The sequence below is a fragment of the Pan paniscus genome, chromosome 3, assembly GCF_029289425.2.
Source record: "Pan paniscus chromosome 3, NHGRI_mPanPan1-v2.0_pri, whole genome shotgun sequence".
NCBI classification, from domain to species: Eukaryota; Metazoa; Chordata; class Mammalia; order Primates; family Hominidae; genus Pan; species Pan paniscus.
In genome coordinates, this window is record NC_073252.2 from 153,703,171 (window position 1) to 153,728,010 (window position 24,840).

Below are 24,840 nucleotides of genomic sequence, written 5' to 3' on the forward strand. Positions count from 1 at the left end.
CCAGGATGGTCTCTATCTCCTGACCTCGTGATCCGCCCGGCTCGGCCTTCCAAAGTGCTGGGATTACAGGCGTGAGCCACCGCGCCCGGCCAGTCTTTTGTTCTTGACATTAAACTAACAGTATCGCCTGGGCGCAGTGGCTCATGCCTGTAATCCTAGCACTTTGGGAGGCCAAGGCGGGGGGATCACGAGGTCAGGAGATTGAGACCATCCTGGCTAACACGGTGAAACCCCGTCTCTACTAAAAATACTAAAAAAATAGCCAGGCGTGGTGGCGGGCGCCTATAATCCCAGCTACTCGGGAGGCTGAGGCAGAAGAATCGCTTGAACCCGGGAGGCACAGGTTGCAGTGAGCCGAGATTTCGCAACTGCACTCCAGTCTGGTTGACAGGGTAGGAATCCATTATCAAAAAAATGGAAAAAAAAAAAAATAAAGCAAAACAAAACGAAAAACAAAACAAAAAAAACAGCATCTATACTGAGTGAACGTATATGCATATTGTATGCACTGTTGGTTTTATTTTTATTTAACCAGACTGAGAAAGAGGTAGGTTCATAGAAACTTCAGAAAGAAACACAAATTAGGACACACTTTGAAACTACTATTACTGTGGTATTAGTATTAGAATCTTTGGCATGGGAGATTGATGGCTTTAGCAAACTGTATGAAATTCAAGTATTTACTTAATTATATGGTTCACTTTATAAAATATTTAAATTCTCTTCTGACCATTTATTCAAGTGCTTCAATATGAACTTCTGAAATATTTGCATTTTATAGGTATATTTTATGTATTTAATTTTTTCAAAAGCACTGTTTTGACTTCTCGAGGGATTCTCACATTAAGTTTATCAGGTCCAGAGATACCAGACAATTTGAACCACATAGTTAATACTAGATCATGTCATAAAGTGATATACCAAAGAGAAGTTAAAAATGTGATTAGAAAAGCTATTTGTTTTGCCAGTTTGATCGAAGCAAAAAAATTAGAATTGAATAATTAATTCATAAGTTTAGGATACATATAATTCAGTTTCTCTAGTTAAATAGAAACAGAGTAGAACATCAAAAGTAGGCCTGTCATTTAAGGTTGACTCTCTTGCCTTGTCTATGAGTTAGGGAAGTCAACCTTAATGTGGTAAAATTTTCAAATTATAAATAAGGATACTAATATTTAACCAGTATAGTAAGTTATTCTGACAGTGAGGTAGTAACATCCCAGTTTTGCTACAAAATATATCTAAAAGAATATATACAATAGCATCTATAGTTATTGTGATTTGTTTTTAAAAATTGCAGAGAATGCGACAGGGTACTCCTGAAAAAAAAAAGAAAAGAAAAATGAGCAACATTTTGTTTTTATTTAGCTGTAACTGAAGAAATGTTGTCCCAAACTTTTTCTGTTTTGGGTCTGGTTGCCGTTGAGATCGAGTTTTCCCTTTGTAAGAGGGCTCATTGCTTGCGATTTCTTAACCTAAAAAGAAGAGGAAAATCTATACTTTAATAATGTATTTGCCTGTGAATAATACTTTAGAAATGTAGGATTTTTTTACATTATAGATATTGGCTCACAATTACGATTACTTCTTTAGAATGAATTCCTAGATTTGCAATTAAATCAAAGAATCCACAAAATTTTAAGGAATTTTTATGCCTATTGTCAATTTATCCTTCAGAAAGATTAATCAAAATACCCCCTCATCAGTGGTATTTGAGATGCCTCTTTTTCAGTACCTTACCCAATTTAATATTGTAACTTTTTCTTCTTTTTTTGAGACAGAGTCTCGCTCTGTCGCCCAGGCTGGAATGCAATGGCATGATCTCGGCTCACTACAACCTCTGCCTCCCCAGGTTCAAGCAATTCTGCTGCCTCAGCTTCCCGAGTAGCTGGGATTATAGGCGTCCACCACTGCGCCTGGCTAATTTTTGTATTTTTAGTAGAGATGGGGTTTTGCCATGTTGGCCAGGCTGGTTTCAAACTCCTGACCTCAGGTGACCTGTCCGCCTCACCCTCCCAAAGTGCTAGGATTACGGGCGTGAGCCACTGCACCTGGCCTGGTATTGTAACTTTATGTATTTGATAGTTGATGGTTAAAAATGGCATTGCATTTATTTTTGAATATGAATCTCTATCATTTTATTCCCCATTGTTTTAAAATAGTATTGTAATCTTATTTGATAGTGCTAGCTTGCTTTTAGCTGGCTTTCAGGTTGTTCACTATACATGTGTGCTTGGCTAAGAAGGCAGAGCCCACAAGTGCTTTTTTATTCTAATTCTACCAAAGAGACCATGTAGGATACTGGGGAACTGATACCAGATTTGTAATTTTACAATGATTATTCAATCTTCAAATTTTATAGATCAAAGTCCAGAAATATTTTCCTATTTTAGACATATGGAGTATTTGCATATATGTTTTGAATTTTTGTAATTAATCTTCTAAATGCAGTATTCATAACTCATTTTTTATATTTAGGTATTTTTATTAAACTGAAATGAAGACAATTCATGCCATTTCCCCCTTTGATATCCAGGTTATTCAGCAAAGAAATGAAGAATGTGATCATACTCAATTTTTAATTGAAGAAAAAGAGTCAAAAGAAGAGGATTTTTATGAAGATCTTGACAGATTTGAAGAAAATGGTACCCAGGAATCACGCATCAGCCCATATACATTCTGCAAAGCTTTTCCTTTTCATATAATATTTGACCGGGACCTAGTGGTCACTCAGTGTGGCAATGCTATATACAGAGTTCTCCCCCAGGTAAAATGACAGCATACTTCCTTGGGGCCTGAGACAAAAGCCCATAGAAATACTATTGTTACAGGCAGCCATCCATTCATTTAACCCTCTGACTATGTATTAGGTAATATGCAGTTTATTGTAAGTTACACAAATTGTTTAATTGTGAACTAAGTGTATTTGAGCATACCACAACTTTCCCTAGGACAACTATTTTTTTATAATAATCACATACAGGAACAGTAGGAATGTTATATAAGAATAGTATACTTGTTACAGTGAAAAAAAATGGGTAACTTTTTAGTAACAGTCACCTTTCACATGTTTATTTATTCACTGAATAAATATTCATTGGATATCTACCATCTGTAAATAGCTTTAAAAATCAACTATTGATGGTGTTAAGGGAAAAGGGGGGATTTTAAAAAGAACTAAAACACAAAATGATAGAGATGATGATGGATTCAGTAGAAAAAGCATCAAAGGAAGCAGTTGGGATGATGTGAGAACCTGCTGTTGACTTCTATGACAGATCCATTGGTAAAATCCTTTATGCTTACTCTTTTTTTCTTAAATACTAACTTTTGGAGTTGTATATGGCATACGTTTAGAGATACTTTTTGCTTGTAATTAAAGAGACTTGAAAATTCAGGATTAGCCCAGTTGGATCAGGTGAAATGGAAGCAGAGTAGTGTGCTGTCCTGGCTCTGGTATTGACTCTACCTGTCCCTTACTGTATGACCTTGAACTTATTACTTCACTTCTCTCAGCCTGTTTCTCTTTGTTCTGGCATGAGAATAGAAAGCATATGAAAAATACTTAGTTCATTGTAAGCAATCAATCAGTGTTACCTATTGTTTTCACTTTTAGCCCTCTAGATAAATATTAAGAGAGTGTTTGCTCATGTTTTTGGTATTTTAATTTCATTTCGAGCCATACACATTTAACATATCACTGTACATTTTAAAAGATAAATTTTCATTTTTTCTTCTTCTGAAAATGCATTGTAAATTTATGCTAGCTTACATTTGAATATTAGTCATCTGAATCCATACCAGATTTCATGTTCTTGTAACTATTTAATGTCCATTTAATCACCGAGTTGTATAGATTGAGATTTGGGTTGATAGTTCAGCTAAGTTTCCCTTGAATTATAATAATTATAATTTTCTAGTTTTAAATATAACTGAGCTGATTTAATCAAGCGATGAATATCAAAGTATAAAAACTATTTTAACTGATGTGATACTCTTTGCTCTCTATGTACATTTTAGCTCCAGCCTGGGAATTGCAGCCTTCTGTCTGTCTTCTCGCTGGTTCGTCCTCATATTGATATTAGTTTCCATGGGATCCTTTCTCACATCAATACTGTTTTTGTATTGAGAAGCAAGGTAATCAAGATATTATTTCATTAAATGTGAGAAAGGTATGTCACAAATTAGAAGTATTCAGGGGGGAAAATTATCACATTCTCTGAGAAAGTATAGAGAGATAAAACCCAGACCTCAAAGGAAGATCTATTTAAAAGGCAATAACATTGATTTTTGGTTTGCCTGAGGAGCAGTGGAACTCTATCAACTGATTAAAATTAACAGAGGTAAATTTTAGAGACTGTCTTTCTGAGACGGCCTTGTTTCACATCAAAAAACCAACATCTTTTACTCCCTGTACAGCTACAGTGCCTTATTTTAGAAATCAGAACTAAAAAGGATTTTTTTTTTGGAACTTCACTCAAAACCACTTATTTATTCTTTCTTAAATTGTCTATTGTTCTTAGTAGCATTTTTGTGGGTGAATGAAAGTGATGAAATATTCACACAGTTGATAATTTAGATAGTGCTGGGATCTCACGGTTTCTGTTCTTGGGATAGATACAGCAAAAGTCAGTTTCCTAGAGTACCCATTGAATCCTTTCTGTATTCGGAACTGACTGTTTCCAGCTGCTCTATGAATACAGGGTGGGAGAATGGGGAGGCTTGGCTTATTCTTTGAGAGTCTGGTAATGTATGTTGGAACCATACCGGAAAATCAGGGGGATAAAAAAGATTCACAAAAGCTTGAAATAATTATGTGAAGAGTAGCACAGTTACTGTCCTGAATTCAGACGGGACAGTCACTTTTCTGCAGTGTTGCAAGGCAGCCACTAGGCTTATTACAGGCAGAACTCTGACGGAAGGCCCTCTCCTGTTCTAATGATGCACTTATTCTGCTTTGTGGTTTGGTAGGAAATGAGATATGCATGTCCTTGTTGCTGAATTCTTAGGTAGGGAGAAAGGCATTCATTAATGGTTGTATCTTGCCTTTTCAAGGAAGGATTGTTGGATGTGGAGAAATTAGAATGTGAGGATGAACTGACTGGGACTGAGATCAGCTGCTTACGTCTCAAGGGTCAAATGATCTACTTACCTGAAGCAGATAGCATACTTTTTCTATGTTCACCAAGGTAATCATTTTTAGATTAATTATAGTGGCTATCAGTACCTATCTTTAGCTAACAAAGGAATGCCACAATATTTTATTCCATTAAATTTACATATTCTCTGAGGTGTAATTAGATTTTACAGCCCTTGTTGTGTATTACTTTATAACAAGGATAATCTTATTTAATATTTGCTAATAAACTCAGAAGAAATCACATACTCTATGTTATTTGCCATGTCTTAATACATTTGTGGAGTGTTTATGCCATTACACCATGGGACAAATAATCTGCATTAAGCTAATTCTATAGTTTTGGACCTTCGAAATAGGCATTATGTAGAAAAGCGATTTTTTAAAGCAGCTAATAGGATGGCATAATAAATACATTGGTATATTTGACACCAAAAATTATCTTTTCTATAGTATGTTAGCAAAAAATCTAAAAGGTCTCTTTCTGGGTTTGAACTATTTTAAATTAAAAATATTTACCTACTCTAATCCAAATACACTGTTCCAAATATATTATTCAATTAAAATGTATGTAAAATGTGATTTTTAATAAACGTCAGAGAAAAATAAAACTATAGATTGTTGTTTTCCAATTTAGGAAAGCATTTTACTAGGAGATACATGGGAATTCAGAAATATAAAAATTATGTCTAAATTTGCTTCAGAACAATAGAAAAGATAACTGTGGGGATTATTGTGAGATGATATTCTGTGTATTCATAATTTTGTATAAACAAAGTGTAGGTGCATTATGTAGTAACACAGTCAAGAAGGAATGTTTTGGTGAGCTATTGGTTAAAAATTTAATCTGAATTCCACCATGATCACTTTTCACTTAAAAATGTGGTCTTAAAATTTCTGAAAAATGTAATACACTTTGTAACAACCTCCTGTTATATTACTATTGTATTATACATTACATAACAATAATATATAAGGCCAAATAAGAATAATATATTGTTGGCACAGTAGTTCACACCTGTAATCCCAGCACTTTCAGAGGCCGAGGTGGGTGGATCACAATGTCAGGAGTTCGAGATCAGCCTGGCAAACATGGTGAAATCCCGTCTCTACTAAAAATACAAAAATTAGCCAGGAGTGGTGGTGGGCACCTGTAATTGCAGCTACTAGGGAGGCTGAGGCAGGAGAGTCGCTTGAACCTGGGAGGCAGAGGTTGCAGTGAGCCGAGATCATGCCACTGCACTCCTGGGCAACAGAGCAAGACACTGTCTCAAAATAATAATAATAATAATAATAATAATAATAATAATAATAATATAGTTAATTTTTAAGTACATTTAAGATTAATTAAATATTATTTAACTATAACATATAAGAATAATATATCAGATAATATAAGGATATGGATGTCTTTTCCCTGAGAAATAAATATCAGGAAAATAAAAGAAACAAAACTAAGAAACATAAATGCTTTTTTAAAAAATTAATAAGCTACATTGATCTAAAGATGTCCCATCTGCTATCAGTAAGTGTTTTCTTCTTCTGCCTCTTCACAGGTTGAGCTTAGGAGAATGTCAGCTTCTCATTAGGGGCAATTTCTATTTATGGAAAGAAAGGTTTTCTTCAGAAATAAAAGCAGAAAATTTGGAGTTTATTTGTTAATTCCCATATGCAGACATTGGTCACCCAGTGAGAAAATTGCAGATTGTCCTATGAGACATGCTCAGGTGTGTAGGAAGATTTGTACTCACACTACATAAACAAAAGATCAGGTAAAAGTAGTTTTACTTGTAAAATAACTCTAAGATGATTAGTTTGAATTTAGAAAAAACTTAATGGTTCATTAAAATAATGATATAGGGCATTTTTAGAACCATGAGACCGTTATGATTTAAGTTTTGTAACTCAGTATGAGAATTTTTGACCATTCATTTTTGAACGTACAATCATGTTTTTTCTCTGCTCATGGGCAGGTCTCGTATACCTTTGGCCGATGATCTGGCGTCTTTCTAGATGTGTCTTTTTCTGCAAGTGGATTTACATATCCATTTTAACGAAATTAAAAGACACCGTGTATTTCATTAGTAAAATCTTTGATTGTTTTATTTTCTTTATAGGTATACTAATTTTTGTTTTGCTTTATGAACATTGCTGCTGAGAATATATTGCATTAATCCAAAATTCTGCAAAGTCACCCCTTTTAAAGAATTTTGGATAGGATTAATTCAAAATTCTTCAAATTATTAATCCCAGATTCTCCAAAGTCATAACTAAATTTTTTCCTTTTAGGGTAATTATTATTCAGAGTGGCCAGAAGTAATGACGTTGCATTAAAAAAATTCAAGCCAAAGATATAACCTTATGCCATTTTAACCAATTAGGTTTTGTTGTCGTCGTTGTTGTTGTTGTTTGAGATGGAGTCTCGCTCTGTCACCCAGACTGGAATGCAGTGGCATGATCTCAGCTCACTGCAGCCTCCTGCTCCCGGGTTCAAGCAATTCTCCTGCCTCAGCCTCCTGAGTAGCTGGGACTACAGGCGCTAGCCACCACACCCAGCTCATTTTTGTATTTTTGGTAGAGACGCGTTTCACCATGTTAGCCAGGCTGATCTTGAACTCCTGGCCTCAAGCTGTCTGCCCACCTCGCCTCCCAAAGTCCTAGGATTACAGATGTGAGCCACTGTGCCCAGCCTCAAAGCGTACATTTTTAAAAAGCAGTTAACTTTTTACTTGTCAGATTATCACTAAAATAATAAACATTATTATGTTGTTGGAAAAATGACACAAGTTACAATGATGACGCATAAAATTCAGCAGGATTGAATAATGTTTCAAATAAATGAGAAAAATTTGTCAAAGAAAAAAGAAGACATGAGAGCCAGAAGTAAGAATGACACATAGTCTTAGATACATAAATTACATGCTGAGGCTGGGTCATAAACGTGGTTGGGAATTTTTACTCATTGTTTCCAAAAGGGAAAAATAAGCAGTTACAAGATTCATAGAATACAGAAAGCAAAATGAAAGTTTCTCAAAAGAAGCATTATTATTCTTGAGAGAGAATAAAGATAGATTTTTTCCTCTCCTTATGATGAGAAAAAATTTGAGAATAATAAATTACAGCCTGTGTTAAATACCTCAACATTTATCATAGAGATGTTTTCTACATGATCGTTTCAATTTAGACTCATGGCACCAAAAAGTGCAACCTGGCAAAAATGCATCTCAAGTTCACTGCTTTTTGGTAGATGCTTAAATATCTAAGAGAATAAACTCACAATCTTCGTTCAATTCTCCATAATTCTATTGTCTTCAGCCTGATGTTTTGAATGGTAGGAGGTGGCAGGATCAGATTCCTTGACAGAAATCAGGATTGCATTGTCATGTATACAAGTTGAGACTGATCTTGCCTCATTTCTCCATATGACAGTGTCATGAACCTGGACGATTTGACAAGGAGAGGGCTGTATCTAAGTGACATCCCTCTGCATGATGCCACGCGCGATCTCGTTCTTTTGGGAGAACAATTTAGAGAGGAATACAAACTCACCCAAGAACTGGAAATCCTCACTGACAGGCTACAGCTCACGTTAAGAGCCCTGGAAGATGAAAAGAAAAAGACAGACACGTAAGAATGTAACGCATGGGGCACTACTGTTATTCATAACATAATGTGACTCTACTATATTTAAGATTGAGAACCAGACTAAAAAGCCATGTGACCTGTAATAGCTCTGGCGTAGTAAATAAAATCTTTCACATTGCTTTTAAAAAGAAATTATGCTTAAGGAAATAAACCAGTCTTAATGGTAGTGGAAATATGTCTGCTGTTTTTAGAAGCCAAGTTGGAATAATATAGGCCAAAATATCTTTTGGAAAATCATGAGAATAACTCAAATTCAAATTTAGTTCAAAAACTGAAGTTTAACTATCATTTATTCGTGCATTCTTTCATACAAGAGTTATATATTGACCATCTTCAGTATGCTGGGGGCTGCCACGTACAGAGAGCTGCTCTGCACAATGAACTTAACCATTGGCCATTACATGTTTAAAAATTTATTTTCTGGGACCTTGAATTTAGGAATAGAAAGAAATGAATCTGACTAATTGTAATATCATATGTAATGACAACAATTATATCTATAGTGACATACATTAGCAAAAATATCAAAATATAAAACATTTCTATGAGTGGTGGATTCAATTATGAAATATTGAGCAAGGACATGAAAGATAATACTTGATTTTCAAGAAATGTATTTAAGTAAGTACATAGCATGCATACTACTTGGCCTTGCTTTCATATGCTAACTAAAAGCACATCACTGACATTTATAAGCTATTTTACCCAGGTTCTTATGTGTTCGTTTTTTAATGTTTATATAAACATTTGGTGGAGCTTCTAAGACCTTAGGACTAACGTTCAAAGTCACATGGGTTTGTAGGTTTGAGTTACTCAATATTCTGTTCTGGCTGTTTGTATTAGAAAATCATCTAGGTTTCATTTTTTTTGTATTGTGACTCAATTTGCTAATATCTACATTCATGATAAATAGATAAATAACCAGCACTATAAATAACATAGCCTTTAAATTATGACATATGCAGATATTCTGTACTGAAAAAGCTCTTAATTCACTTTTTTTCCTAAATTGTCAGCTTAAGCAGAGTATTAGCTTCTCTTCCTAGACCAGGAGTCCAAAACCGGGAGTTGCTGGGAGTTAAACAGCGGCCTTGTCTTTAATACGAGTAGCTGATAAGTACTTATTACAGAACTACTTCTTTGTTTGGATTCCCCAAGGCGGGTTTCACATTCAGGAACTATTTGCACCATTTCGAGTTACTGTGCTTCAAAAATCCTTATATTATTTTTTAGATTATTAGATTTAGAATTTGGTTTTTGTAAATATTTGGGTTTCAAGGTGATGTCATTAGAAACCATTTACTATTAATTTTCTTTAAAGCTAAGTAGTTACTATTCAAATACAGTACTATTCAAATATACTTACTATTCAAATATAGCTTTAATATTTCATAAAACATTCAATGTTTAAAAGTTGAAAATGAAAGACCGGAGAAATTCTACTATGACTAGGAAAAACATTGAGAGCTCAGCTCCATTTTGCATATTTAAACTTCCCACATATGCCCTTTTGCTTTAAAGCAAAAGGCAGGAAGAAAAAGGCAGGAGGGCTTCATTTGTTCCTCTTCAGTCTTCCAATCCAGAGCCCATAGGTCTAGTTTCTGCTTCTTTCCCTCTAAATTCATCAGCTGTCATCCTTCTCCTGTGTGCTCACATTTGTCCCTTAGCATGATCCCATAGGTATCAGTTGTACCTAAAGAAATACAATATTTTATTTTCTAGACCAACTTCCTCTGGTTTTATCAGTTTCTTCTATGGAGGAGTGAGGCATGAATGAGACTGGAGAGAAATTCTGCTTCTTTTAATATTATTTACCAAAAATAGAGACATATTTCTTATTCTAAGAGGCAAACCTGTTTCCATTATTGTGCTATTCATACCATGTTTTAGGTGCTGGTAATGACAGTCTTCATACTGTGACTATCATAATAGCAGGGTCAGAATACAGGACTACAAATGGAAACTTTGATTTTCTATTACCAGTCTTTTTGTTTTGTCTGTTTGCTTGGCTTATTTTGATTTGGTTTGAACTAGTTTGGGCTTGCGGATGTCTTATGTGATTAGAATGAACAAATAATTTATGTTTTCTGTAAATCCTTGCTTATAAATACAGCTAATATTTGATGCTAATTTTAGAGGATGTCCTGCTAGAATCCAGGCCTTTAAAGTACAAACGACACTGATGCTGTGTGAAAAGGACAGCAGAAGCACTAAAGGCTTTCCCAGTATTTCTTACAGTGGCTTTCTGCTGATCCCACTGAACAGATTGCTGTATTCTGTCCTTCCTCCGTCTGTTGCCAATGAGCTGCGGCACAAGCGTCCAGTGCCTGCCAAAAGATATGACAATGTGACCATCCTCTTTAGTGGCATTGTGGGCTTCAATGCTTTCTGTAGCAAGCATGCATCTGGAGAAGGAGCCATGAAGATCGTCAACCTCCTCAACGACCTCTACACCAGATTTGACACACTGACTGATTCCCGGAAAAACCCATTTGTTTATAAGGCAAGTGTTCTTTATCGCTGACTGCAGAGCTATCCAGAGGCTGGTGTTCTGAGACTCCCCTCCAGAGGCCATGTCATCACAGCTCTCTGACTCCAGCACTGCAGCCTTGAGTACAGTGAGCCTCCATGTATTCACTCTTTACCATGTTCTTAAATAATTGCCTCTTGTTAGAAAACTGTCTCTTCCTTGTAACCACAATGAATGTTTCATGAAGTGGGTGATTCCCTGGTTAAAATGAAATGTTCACCATCTTATTTGCACTTAGGCTAACAAATCTGGACAGGCTGTTTATCACATTTAGTATAAACATAGCATTCATTTTAGTCCTCTGCAAGAGACATTTTTACTGAGATATATAAATGCTTTGTACAGTAAAGAAGTCATGGAGCATGAGAAGGACTCAGATTTGCGTTTAGATAACATCAACTTGAAGAAGATAAACATTTATAAGGCGTTTTTGCCCTTTGTTTCATTTAGAAATAAATATAATATTGGAAAAAAGAAGTCAGTGGAATATTGCTACATAAAGGCAAGAATGTTAAGTAAACCATCCCTAGATATCTGGGGTAATATAACTACACAAGGACTATTTATTTTATAGTCATTTTCTGAGGTACACTCTAGCATGTAGTGAGCACATCATAAAAACAAATGATTAATGACCGTGATAAATCACTGAACTTGAAATGGTGGCTCTCCATGCCGTCAAGCCATCACTGTTTTAGGTAGAAATGTAAAAAATTATTCTTCTGAATTATAAAGTTATCTGAGGTGAGAAATTAATTGCTTACTAAAGGAAAAATAATTCTATGTCTGTACCTGCCCATCATCAAAGATCCCAAGTGTCCGTCATGTGTGTAAATTATAAGTAATTGCAAGGTTTCATTTCATTGGAGTTGAATATATTAGAATTTTAAGAGAATTAAAGGGGGAGGGAAGCTTAAAGTTGCTGGTGGACTTGGAAAAATATGTTTTTTATTAGGGTAATAAATGAAACAGTCTTTTTTATGCTAACCGTGAACATCTAAATATATGTACTGTTAGGTGGAGACTGTTGGTGACAAGTATATGACAGTGAGTGGTTTACCAGAGCCATGCATTCACCATGCACGATCCATCTGCCACCTGGCCTTGGACATGATGGAAATTGCTGGCCAGGTTCAAGTAGATGGTGAATCTGTTCAGGTTAGTAAATGAAGTAGATATTGTAATAATGGTATGTAAACCTTTCTGGACAATTGATTCATATCATTGTCCAGAAAATCATTAACGTGTATAAAGAAGGGCATCTTGACAACAAGGACTATAGCATTTCATCCAGCCCACTGTACTACATTCTTTCATAGACATGGAGATTTATCTACCTGTTTGAAATTATCTAGTCTGTTTCATGTACTGAAAGTCATGGGGATGAGAAAAAAACCTCTTGTACCTTCTAGCTTATTTTTTAAAACCTCTTTCATGTCTCATGTAAGTTACTAGATTCACATCTTTGAAATCTTCAGACTTCAAATGTTTCTCTTGAGATAGGATATTTCCCTGGGGAGATAGAGATTTCATGGAGGGCTTTTGAAGTTGTCTGTAATATGCTTGAAATTCTTATAGACATCTCTTATGATGTTATATGATGACTCTACATTATTCTGTAATATAAAGTAAGCAAAAATTCATGTGTTACAGGAACAGAAAACCAAACACCACATGTTCTCACTCATAAGTTGGAGCTGAACAGTGAGAACACATGGACACAAGGAGGGGAACATCACACACCGGGGCCTGTTGGGAGTTTGGGGGCAAGGGGAGGGAGAGCATTAGGACAAATACCTAATACATGCGGGGCTTAATACCTAGATAATGGGTTGATAGGTGCAGCAAACCACCATGGCACATATATACCTATGTAACAAACCTGCACCTTCTGCACCTGTATGCCAGAACTTAAAGTAAAATTGAAAAAAAAATTCATGGGTTAGTGATCAAAATGATTGAAGCAAAGCTTTCTTTTTTGCAGATAACAATAGGGATACACACTGGAGAGGTAGTTACAGGTGTCATAGGACAGCGGATGCCTCGATACTGTCTTTTTGGGAATACTGTCAACCTCACGAGCCGAACAGAAACCACAGGAGAAAAGGGAAAAATAAATGTGTCTGAATATACATACAGGTGAGAGAAAATGTCTTGGTATTTACTGATTTGCAAAGAAAATGTGTCTTTGCATGTGGTTTAATTCTCTGAGAGATTTTGTTGCTTTAACAGAGTTATCACCTTCACTCTTCCCCACTGCTTGTAGAGTTGTTTACTTTTTATTTGAGAAGATTGTGTCATTATTTCCATTTTATATGATTTCACATCATCTTAGGAAATCCTGATATGATCATTGTTTCTAAAGCTTTGAGTTACCTTTCAGTACAACTTCAGCATTTGTTCTTGCCATCTTGGGTTTATAACATGATACACGTCACCTTCTCTATAAAACTTTTGTATACTTCTCTCTCTACTCCCCTTCCCTTGTCTTTTAGATGTCTTATGTCTCCAGAAAATTCAGATCCACAATTCCACTTGGAGCACAGAGGCCCAGTGTCCATGAAGGGCAAAAAAGAACCAATGCAAGTTTGGTTTCTATCCAGAAAAAATACAGGAACAGAGGTATGACTAATCAAAGTGTAATTTGCGTACTTAAGACAGAGTATAAGTATGGAAAACTAAAGCAAAATCACTGAAAATGTATTTCATTTGAAAAGAATTCTTGCTAACAGAAATTAACTTCTAAGTAAAGCAGTGGAAATAATTGAACATTAATGAGCCAATTACAATCATAAGTACTTTTTAGGGGATACTTTAGTGACTTTTGTCCTCTAATGAAATGAAAACCAACAGACTGGATTGAGAAGGCTGCCTTTTTTCTTGCTGTTGTGGTTGTTTTGCTCTTCCTCTGTAGTCTGGCTCAAAGGTAAGTGGGCTGTGAGGGGCTCCCCTGACCCCTTTCCTCAGCTCTCTAAGTTGGCTCTGAGATCACCAGCATTGTTAAATAAGGGCTGTGGTTCATGGGAGGTTTCTTAACCATGAAGCTTAAGATCCTTTTAAGGGGCAGGCTATCTTTCTATGGAGTGATTGGGGAATTTTGGAAATCCTAGTCCCTCATGTGTTTCTCCTAGATAGATGAGTGATTTTTAACTTGCTAGAATCTGATTAATTCCTTAGGGAAGATTTAAGTTCTTTCTACTACTATGGTTATACTCCAGGCAGAGCCCATGTGCTAGAATGGACTTCAGAACAGTGGCACATCCAAAGTGGAATCACACCTGTCATAGAGGCCTTGCACACACTAAGATCATGGCTAGCCTCTTCCTAGCCTTTTGTAAGGAGTGGCATCAGAAGCAAGTTTGATACTTTGTTACCCTGTTGATGTGTTGTTTCCTCATGGGGGATAAGACTGCATGCTCATATTTCTCTTTTAGTATGTATAAATTCTCTAAAATTGCTTTTAGAGCATAACAACTTCTAAAGGGAATAGAATGCCAGGGTTTGAAATATTTATCTTCTTTCACCTGGTTTAACATTAAATCATTTTCCTATGAGGTGGACATGCTTATTGATGTTCTTCTGATAAACTAAACCATAATTACCTCAAACATTGGTCATCTTAGTCGTGCGGTCCTGTTTTTCCCAGAATTATGGTGGGAATGATTTACAGAAACTGTAGATGTGAACGTGGATCACACTCTCATAAAGAGAAAAATATATTTAATTGATATTACAAACCTCACTATCACTGTAAATCAATCCCTCTTTTCTTCTGCCTTTTTAAGGAAACAAAGCAGGATGATGACTGAATCTTGGATTATGGGGTGAAGAGGAGTACAGACTAGGTTCCAGTTTTCTCCTAACACGTGCCAAGCCCAGGAGCAGTTCTTCCCTATGGATACAGATTTTCTTTTGTCCTTGTCCATTACCCCAAGCCTTTCTTCTAGATATATCTCTCACTATCCGTTATTCAACTTTAGCTCTGCTTTTTATTATTTTTTAGGCTTTAGTATATTATCTAAAGTTTGGCTTTTGATGTGGATGATGTGAGCTTCATGTGTCTTAAAATCTACTACAAGCATTACCTAACATGGTGATCTGCAAGTAGTGGGCACCCAATAAATATTTGTTGAATTTAGTTAAATGAAACTGAACAGTGTTTGGCCATGTGTATATTTATATCATGGTTTACCAAATCTGTTTAGTGTTCCATATATATGTATATGTATATTTTAATGACTATAACGTAATAAAGTTTGTATCATGTTGGTGTATATCATTATAGAAATCATTTTCTAAAGGAGTGAATTCTAAGTTTTAGGGGAAAAAATGCAATTTATTTTCAGACTCCCAAAGTAAGAATTAATATATCATGCTGAGAAAATAGTGACTATTTTGAAGTATGCTACTTCCCTTTCAGAAATATAGAATACACGTTTCTGTTATTAAAGTATTTGATTACTAATTCAAATCATGTGGCAATTATAATTCTTCTAAAATGCTATCATTTGTAACTGTATCCCCTGTATTAAATCTCATTAACCACAGGCAGCTGTTACAGAAAGCTGCATTGTTTCACATTGAGCTGTTACATTAGTTCAGGCTAAATGTTGGGAGCTCCAACCACATCCAAGAATAAATCTGGAAACACACTGCTGGGATACTGCTGTTAGAGCCCTTCTTGGCCTTGTATTCCCAGAAATGAGCTCCCTTTCCTTAGCTTAGAAGAATGTGATTATATCCAGGACATCATGTTCAGAAAACTTAGTTTACTTTCAGCATAGAATGCATTACTGTTGGAATAATTGGCCTCTAGCTCTTAAATGTCTCTGATAACTTATTAATATCTATCTTTATAAAATAGAGTTCAACTACTTTTGTGTAAAAATGTTTGCCTTTAAATTTAGTATTTCATATCAGCACATCGATATATGTATAAATGTTCCATGTTAATGTGTAAAAGAGTCTGTAATAAATTATTTTTTTCACTTGTCTCTATACAGTTTTTATTTCAATAAAAATATTAACATTATTTTTCATTTTATTAATGCCATTATTTTGTAAATACATTTTACAATTTTGCCTATTTGCTACCATTATAAATTTTCACTGACTCCTCATAGACAGCATATTCTTAAATGCTATATTTCTTTTTAATACCAACAGAGTGACAGGAAATAAAGACTGGGCATGGAAAGGGGAAACAGTTAAATATTGAATGTCATCAGCTTATTTAAAGAGCTCTGAATCATTTAGGGATGATAGACATGTATACAAGTAATGAAAATATGCGATATTCATAATGAAGAAATATATTCAAATACAGAAATAATACTTAGAGAAAGAGTAACTTGAAAGAAAAGAGGTGAAGTGGGGATAGTTGTTATGCCTATTTTGAGGGGAGAGTTAGGAATACTCAGAAACTACATTGACACTGTCATCTTCCTAGAATCCTGCATATATTTATTTAGCATCTACTTTGGGTAGGCACTGCTCAAGATATTTGAGAAATGTCATTGAACAAAACATCTCTGCCTTTGAATACCTCATATTCCAATTTTTACATCTTGCATGTTTTTAAATATCTACTTTATTCTGCCAACACTCTTTGAAGTCTAGGCACTCATCATGTGTAACTTGAACAATTGCAAGATCTTCCCTATAAATCTGTCTACTTCCTACCTTTGCCACCTCCATTCCACACTCTCAAATTGCTGCCAGAGTGGTCTTTTACAAATCCAAATTGCTCTCTTGCGTACAGTCACTTAAATGCTACTCATTGTCTGTACACCTTAGCAAAGCATGTAAACATTGTCACCTTAACCAGCCTTATCTGCTAGTTGCTACCTTTGTAATTCTATGCTCTGCTCTGTCTGAATACCCTCTACCCATACTCTGCTGCAAATTCATTTCTTGCTAAGACTCAGCTCAATATCCTCTTGTTGGAAATTTCCCTGTTAGGAAAGTTAAGCTTCCCCTATTGTCCCAGGATCTTTACAATGGTTCACATATTATCTGTTTATATATAGGATTCCTTATTAGGCTTTAAGTTTCTTATGGCTAAAATAGTTCCTCTTTCACCAGATATTCCTTGAACCTTCCACAAAATAGGCACTTGACAAATATTTGTTGAACAAAGAAATGGAGGGAGCAGCCTCTTCGAGCAGTGGGGCTAGAAGCCAGATTTAAAGGGAATGAGGAATAAGAAATGAGATAGATTGGAGAAAAGAGGAGGCACAAAAATGGCACTGTTAAACTTGTGCTTAGAGAAAATCATGCTGACATTGGTGCAGGGGCTGATTTAGAGGGAAAGAGCCTGGTTTAAGGTTGGCATTAGGGGGCTACTGTACTTCATGCATAGGCCTGCTTTAAGGTGATGGCAGGACAGGAGGCTAATTGAAGAGCAGTCAAGATTCACATTAAAAGTGCATAATAACTCACAGGCCAAAGGGGATGAGAAGGTTAGGGCCAAGTAGAAAGCTTCTGGCTTGCTTAGTGGGTAGTTGATGGTTCCATTACACATGGTGGAGGATGTAGAAAGGTAACTGAGCTTAGAGGAAAGGTGCCTAATATTAGGCATGGCTTTGAAGTTCTGGTGAATACATTTTTAAAAAACAATGATTTTCAGGTAGCATTAATGCGAGGAGAGAATAGAACTTTTTTTTCCAAGTTGGGCCAAACTGCTTTGAATTTCCAAACAACCTGTTACTAGCTCCATGATATTGGTAAAGTCATTTAACCTTTGTGTAACCTGGTTAGGTCATTGTAAAGACAGAGATTATAATAACCACTCACTAGAGTTGTTGGCAGATCAAACTGAAATACGAAGAAGTCAGAGGAGTTGGAACTTTGGCTTGCCATTTCAGAAAGACTAAAAGGTAATCTAAGAAATGAAAACTTACACATCTTTGGTAACAGATATTGTTATAGTTGAATCATGGACAGCACATGTCATGAAAAAACAAGAGGGTCAACAAGAAAAATCAATAAATACATTTATCTTTGCCAATTATTGAAACAAACCCAGTGGAAACCACCAAAAAATTAGAACCAAATGTTGTGAAACGATAACAGTTTATCAGTTTGAACTGAACTGTTTTAAACTTTAACAATTAAATACCATTTTAAAGGTATATATTTTTAATTATATAAGTTATATATTTATTATATTATAGACTACATATATTATATGTATTTTAGCACTAATTCACTATTTCATTCAGTTTAAATCTATTTGATTCACCAAATGATATGTTCTATTTCCTTTGTCATTGAAAGGAAAAATAATTTGCTTACCTCCCTCATAGGTTTCTTTCTTTCTTTTTTTTTTGTACCACCCTCACTAATGGTTTATAGAACCTCTAGAGGGCAGCAGAGAATGCTGTTTGTAATTGAAATCTGAAAAAGAGCTGAAAGGAGACAGATTCTCTCACAGGACAGAGTTCATCTTGTCTCCTAGCTGTCACTTCCTGTGTGCAACCTTGAATTCACTCCTTCCACTCTTTCTCAAGTTCAAAGGAAAATAATAAAAATAATTATTTCTACTCATTAAGACCATTTGTATAGCATGAAATCTAACCACACGTATCTTGTTCTGAAATGTCACCAAAATATTTCCTGCTAATTCTGCAGGAAGGTAAAACATTTGCTAAAAAAAGCAATTTGTAATAGGAACAATAGTTTTGTACAATATTTTTATGAGTAAACTAACTTGCTTGTAGCTCATGTTAAAAGTTATTAAATAGAAATAGGATACTATTTACTTATAAGGATAAAATTGGAAAAAAATTTATTTTACATTAATAGAAAATGCTTTTGTGATTCTTCCTTGCTACTTATACCATATCAGAGAGAAGAAATATAGTGTGAGTTAACAAAACAAAATTTAACAAAAAACAAAGCACCGTACAGAGAATCAAGAACCTGAGTCCAATTCTGGTGAGGAAATCTTGTGGCCTTTACAAGTCACTTAACTTTACAACTCAGTTACCTCATCTGAACAAAAGGAGCTGGTTAAGGTGATATCCAAACTAAATTATTGCTCCAAAATTCCATCATTTTGTTGGTAACAATTCCAGGGTTTTTGTATCAGAAGCATTCTAACCAAAGTGACTCCATCTTTACAGAGGCTGGGTAAAATGAGGCTGAGACCTGCTGGGCTGCGTTCCCAGGACATTGGGCATTCTTAGTCACAGAATGTCTACAGTTAAGGGAATAGGTTAATAATGTTTACCAAACAGACCCAGGACTTAACAGACCCAGGAAATGTCCAGGTGTCCCAATATCTTAGGAATAAATGTATTCTTAATTTAAGAATACGTTTTGCTTTAAAGATAATAATACAGATTATTGTAGAACAGTAGTTAAGCAAATACTCAGCTGATAAAACACCATGCAGTAAAGAAGCAGGCCGAAACCCACCAAAACCAAGATGGCAGTGAAAGCCACCTCTGGTCATCTTCACTGCTCATTATATGCCAATTATAATAAATTAGCAGGTTAAAAGATGCTCCTACTAGCGCCATGGCAGTTTACAGATGCCATGGCAACATCAGAAGTTACTCTATCTGGTCTGAAAGGGGGAGTAACTCTCAGTCCTGGGAATTCTCCACTCCTTTCCTGGAAAACTCATGAATATTCCACCCCTCGTTTAGCATTTAATCAAGAAATAATCATAAGTTTACTCAGTCCAGCAGCCATGCCACTGCTCTATGGAGTAGCCATTCTTTTACTCCTTTACTTTCCTAATAAAGTTGTTTTCACTGTACTCTGTGGATTCACCTCAGATTCTTTCTTGGATGAGATCCAAGAACTCTCTCTTGTGGTCTGGATCAGTACCCTTTTCCAGTAACTCTTGTGCTAGGATTTTGGCCTGAAACTTTTGGGAATACAATCTAAAGTTTTGACAACCTAGTAGTGTTGAATAGATCAACCGAAAGACTGAAAGCTAACTTCCAAGAAATAAACAAATCTTAGGTAAACACTTGGTAAGGACTTTTGACTCCAAGCTAAAATCAAAATGACTAAGGTCCTGATTAGTGTATAAGAGTATTAATGTTATGTATGTCTACTAAAAATGTGCCCTATAATATTTAATTATGTTAGCTAAATTTAAGTGTTTAATAAACAGTCACATTCTTGATGACCTGAAAACAAGGAGAGAATGTATGTCTCTATTTCAATTATATGTATTCACACAATTGCTGTGGTACAGTCTATCCCAAATAGGGCTTAAATATAGGGGCCAGGCATAGTGGCTCACGCCTGTAAACCAGCACTTTGGGAGGCCAAGGCAGGTGAATCACTTGAGGTCGGGAGTTTGAGACCAGCCTAGTCAACATGGTGAAAATCTGTCTCTACTGAAAATACAAAAATTAGCTGGGTGTTGTGATGGGCACCTGTAATCCCAGATACTCGGGAGGCTGAGGCAGCAGAATCACTTGAGCCTGGGAGGTGGAGGTTGCAGTGGGCCGAGATCACTACTGCACTCCAGCCTGGGCGTCAGAGCAAGAATCTGTCTCAAAAAAAAATTACAGGTAAAAAATATCAGTGAGTATTACATATAGTTTGGGGTTTTTAAAATGTTATTCTTATGAAATATATTTCCCAATTATGTAAAGTAGTGACCACAGTTGCCTACCAAACAGTTTTAGATCATTAGGGGGAAAGGAGTCACATAAAATTAAAGTATTAACTTAGAAAACACTTTTAAACTGTTGTAAATACTGTCCCTTTTGTGGTTTTCTGCATCACATGAATAAATGTCAATATATTAATAATTTTTATATACCCATGAATATAATACCATCATATTGTTCTGGACAACAACAGTACCTAAATCTGACACTGTGACTACATACAGTTTTAGATGTACTAGTACAAATAACGTAATCAAAGATATTTTGTTTATTTTTGTGTAAAAATCATTACAGTCTAAGGCAGGCATGGGTGAAATCAGCGACTGAGTCCTCTGCTCCCGGGCAACTGGGGCTCTGAAGAGGAGGGGTCAGGGGAGTCCCCTGAGAAGTTTGTGTCCTGGAATCCAAGACAAGGTGAGGGCAGGGCCTGAAGAAAATACAAGTCTCAGGAAATATGTAGATTTCAAATTGATCTGACAAAAAACCCTAGTGGTCTGTCCAAAGAAGCCAGTAGCCAGAAGAAGCATTACAGGCAGGAAGCATTATGAAGTTAAGTGTGTCTGGTGTTGGAAGCCTTTTGCACAGTGCTAGTTTGTGTGTGCAGTGATGATTTTGGCACCTGTTTAATAATTGTATATCCTCAATAGCAAGTATTGGACAGGATATTGAATGATGGGTGGTTGTAATTTCTTAAGGTGTTAGTATAACTATTTTTTCCTCTAAAGCACAGTGTTTTTAAGTCTGTTTAGAAAACTTCCAGGCGCGGTGGCTCATGCCTGTAATCCCAGCACTTTGGGAGGCCGAGGTGGGCGGATCACGAGATCAAGAGTTTGATACCAGCCTGACCAACATGTTGAAACCCCGTCTCTACTAAAAATACAAAAATTAGCTGAGCGTGGTGTCACGTGCCTGTAATCCAAGCTACTCAGGAGGCTGAGGCAGGATAATGGCTTGAACCCAGGAGGAGGAGATTGCAGTGAGCTGAGATAGCGCTACTGCACTCCAGCTTGGGCGACAGAACGAAACTCCATCTCAAAAAAAAAAAAAAAAAAAAAAAAAAGAACACTGCAAGGGTAATGTCTAACAGCATGGTTTAATAGTAATACAATGTGAGGCCCAAATATAAGTCACATATGATGTGGATTTTTAAATTTAAAAATTTCTAGTAGCCACACTTCAAAAGGTAGAAAGAAACCAGTGAAATTGACTTTAATAATATGTTTTATTTAACTCAGTATAAGCAAAATATGATCATTTCAACATGTAATACATTTAAAATCATTAATTAAATATTTAAAATCAGTGTGTATTTTAAAATCAGTGTGTATTTATACACTTTAAAATCAATGTGTATTTATACACTTTAAAATCAGTGCGTATTTATACACTAAAATCAGTGCGTATTTCTACACTTTAAAATCAGTGTGTATTTATACACTAAAATCAGTGTGTATTTATACACTTTAAAATCAGTGCGTATTTATACACTTTAAAATCAGTGTGTATTTATACACTAAAATCAGTGTGTATTTATACACTTTAAAATCAGTGTGTATTTATACACTTTAAAATCAGTGTGTATACACTAAAATCAGTGTGTATTTATACACTTTAAAATCAGTGTTTATTTATACACTAAAATCACTGTGTATTTCTACACTAAAATCAGTGTGTATTTATACACTTTAAAATCAGTATGTATTTATACACTTTAAAATCAGTGTGTATTTATACACTAAAATCAGTGTGTATTTATACACTAAAATCAGTGTGTATTTATACACTTTAAAATCAGTGTGTATTTATACACTAAAATCAGTGTGTATTTATACACTTTAAAATCAGTGTGTATTTATACACTAAAATCAGTGTGTATTTAAACACTAAAATCAGTGTGTATTTATACACTAAAATCAGTGTGTATTTATACACTTTAAAATCAGTGTGTATTTATACACTAAAATCAGTGTGTATTTATACACTTTAAAATCAGTGTGTATTTAAACACTAAAATCAGTGTGTATTTATACACTAAAATCAGTGTGTATTTATACACTAAAATCAGTGTGTATTTTACATTTTGCAGCACATCTAATTTCAGACCAGCCACTTTTCAAGTGCTCAGTGGTCTCATGAAGCTAGTGGCTATCATATTGAACAGTGCAGGTCTACATATACAGGTTATTGATTGGATCTTTTATCCAAAACAATCATCTTAGATACTTGATTGTTTTGTTTCCTCCTTACCAGAAAATTGGATCAACCTTGTTATTTATAAAAACAAAACAAGTAGCTGAGTAGTTGAAGTGGTCATTAAATTAAGAAAAAAGAGTATAGGCTGGTTTATACTTTTTATTCTGATTTATAAGATGTAGTTTTGAATAGAGTGTTTCTTTTGAACTCTAACATTCTATATACTACAACATAATATAAATGGTGATAAAAAGAGTAATAAAGGAAAATGAGTTCTATATGAGGTATTTCTCAAACAACATTTGCAGAAAAGAAAGTGTACTATTTTATAAGTTGCTAACATTAGCAACTTCATGATTTGAGATGATAAAGGATCTTACATTTTCACCTGACAATTCTTTTGCAGTCTTTTAATAAGAAGCAATTATAAAGCACTAAGAAGCACCTATTATCTTTTGACAAAGTTAAGGCTCTTTATAAAGATCTAGTTCATCAGTCAATTACCACCCACATCATATTTCTTTTTTTCATTTGTATTCCTGTTAAAGGTTGTTCTTTCCCTGTCAACCCAACTTACTCTTTTTGCACTTGACAGTAATATTACCAAAGTATTAACTGAAAGAGAATTATGCAAAAGTTGACTACCAAAAGATTTGTACCCTTGAATACACAGGAACAATTTTCACTTGATTTGTGCTCAGTAAAGTGTATCAGAAAGTTCAGAACCCTTCAGACCTCAGGAGGAGCAAATGTTCCTGTCACACTGACCATATATCTTTTTGTGAATTTACCAAAAGTTCTTCCTGATTCATGAATGTTTGAAATTCAAAACTCATTGTATACAGCTTGTTGGATTTCTTGACATGTAAAGCACTTTTAAAAAGAGTTCTTTTAAAGATAGTGTTAATACTATAATAAAAGTTATAAAATTTGCTTTTAAAATATATATTTCTTTAAATATTGTGCTGTATTATAACTGACCATCAAACAACAGACATGAGAGTTGAGATAAGTGGTGACCAGATCCCTGCTGCCCTCAGGCTCACAACTACCAGCATGGAAATCAGGGAGTAATCCTACAGTCACTGCAAGTTCAATGGTGATTTGAACGTTTTACATGTGTAATCCTTGCAGCAATTTATTAAGTATATACTCTTATTATCGACTCCATTTTACTCATGAGGAAACTGGAGCACATAAAGTTTGGGGAACTGCCCAAATGTTAAACAGAGAGTGAGTGGGTAAAGCCAGTATCCATACCCAAACAAATGGATTCCAGAGCCCAAGCTTCCAACTAGGATGCTCGGATGCATCTCATAACAAAATAAGCAAGCGGCTGGCAAGTGGCGTACATCTGGTGGGAGTTTTAACACCAGATGACTGTGTGTCAGGTAACAAAGTTCTAGTCAGGCAAGCAGGCAAGGAGTGTGAAGAAGATATGGCAGGTGGTATTGGCCCTAAACTTTACGACTAACTCTGAACAACAGGATGTGGAAGGCTGGGGCACAAGCAGTGGGGGCTGAGGCAGGGAAGGCAATCATGTTCCCCTAAAGATGGATCACAAGACAGCGATTATAAAGGCTAGACCGGGAGAACCTATATGTTGTGCAGGAGGAAAAACAGCTTGATGCTAATTCGCCCCTCTGTGTATTAAAGGCTTACGTTCTTCTGCCTGATACCCAGATTGGTTCTAGAGT

General features: G+C 35.4%; 1 protein-coding gene across 2 annotated transcripts in view; it reads left to right on the plus strand.

The window, feature by feature from the left end:
- GUCY1B1 (guanylate cyclase 1 soluble subunit beta 1) overlaps window positions 1-16,306 on the plus strand; it is a 48,681-nt gene extending 32,375 nt beyond the window's left edge. For both annotated transcript variants that reach the window (XM_003822562.5, XM_003822565.5), the window contains exons 6-14: window positions 2,537-2,767; window positions 4,021-4,137; window positions 5,056-5,189; window positions 8,567-8,764; window positions 11,048-11,285; window positions 12,330-12,470; window positions 13,297-13,451; window positions 13,808-13,934; window positions 15,098-16,306. In XM_003822562.5, the coding sequence (XP_003822610.1) occupies window positions 2,537-2,767; window positions 4,021-4,137; window positions 5,056-5,189; window positions 8,567-8,764; window positions 11,048-11,285; window positions 12,330-12,470; window positions 13,297-13,451; window positions 13,808-13,934; window positions 15,098-15,121 (1,365 nt within the window). In that variant the 3' untranslated portion in view covers window positions 15,122-16,306. The remainder of the gene's footprint in view (window positions 1-2,536; window positions 2,768-4,020; window positions 4,138-5,055; window positions 5,190-8,566; window positions 8,765-11,047; window positions 11,286-12,329; window positions 12,471-13,296; window positions 13,452-13,807; window positions 13,935-15,097) is intronic.
- The last annotated feature ends 8,534 nt before the right edge of the window (window positions 16,307-24,840 follow it).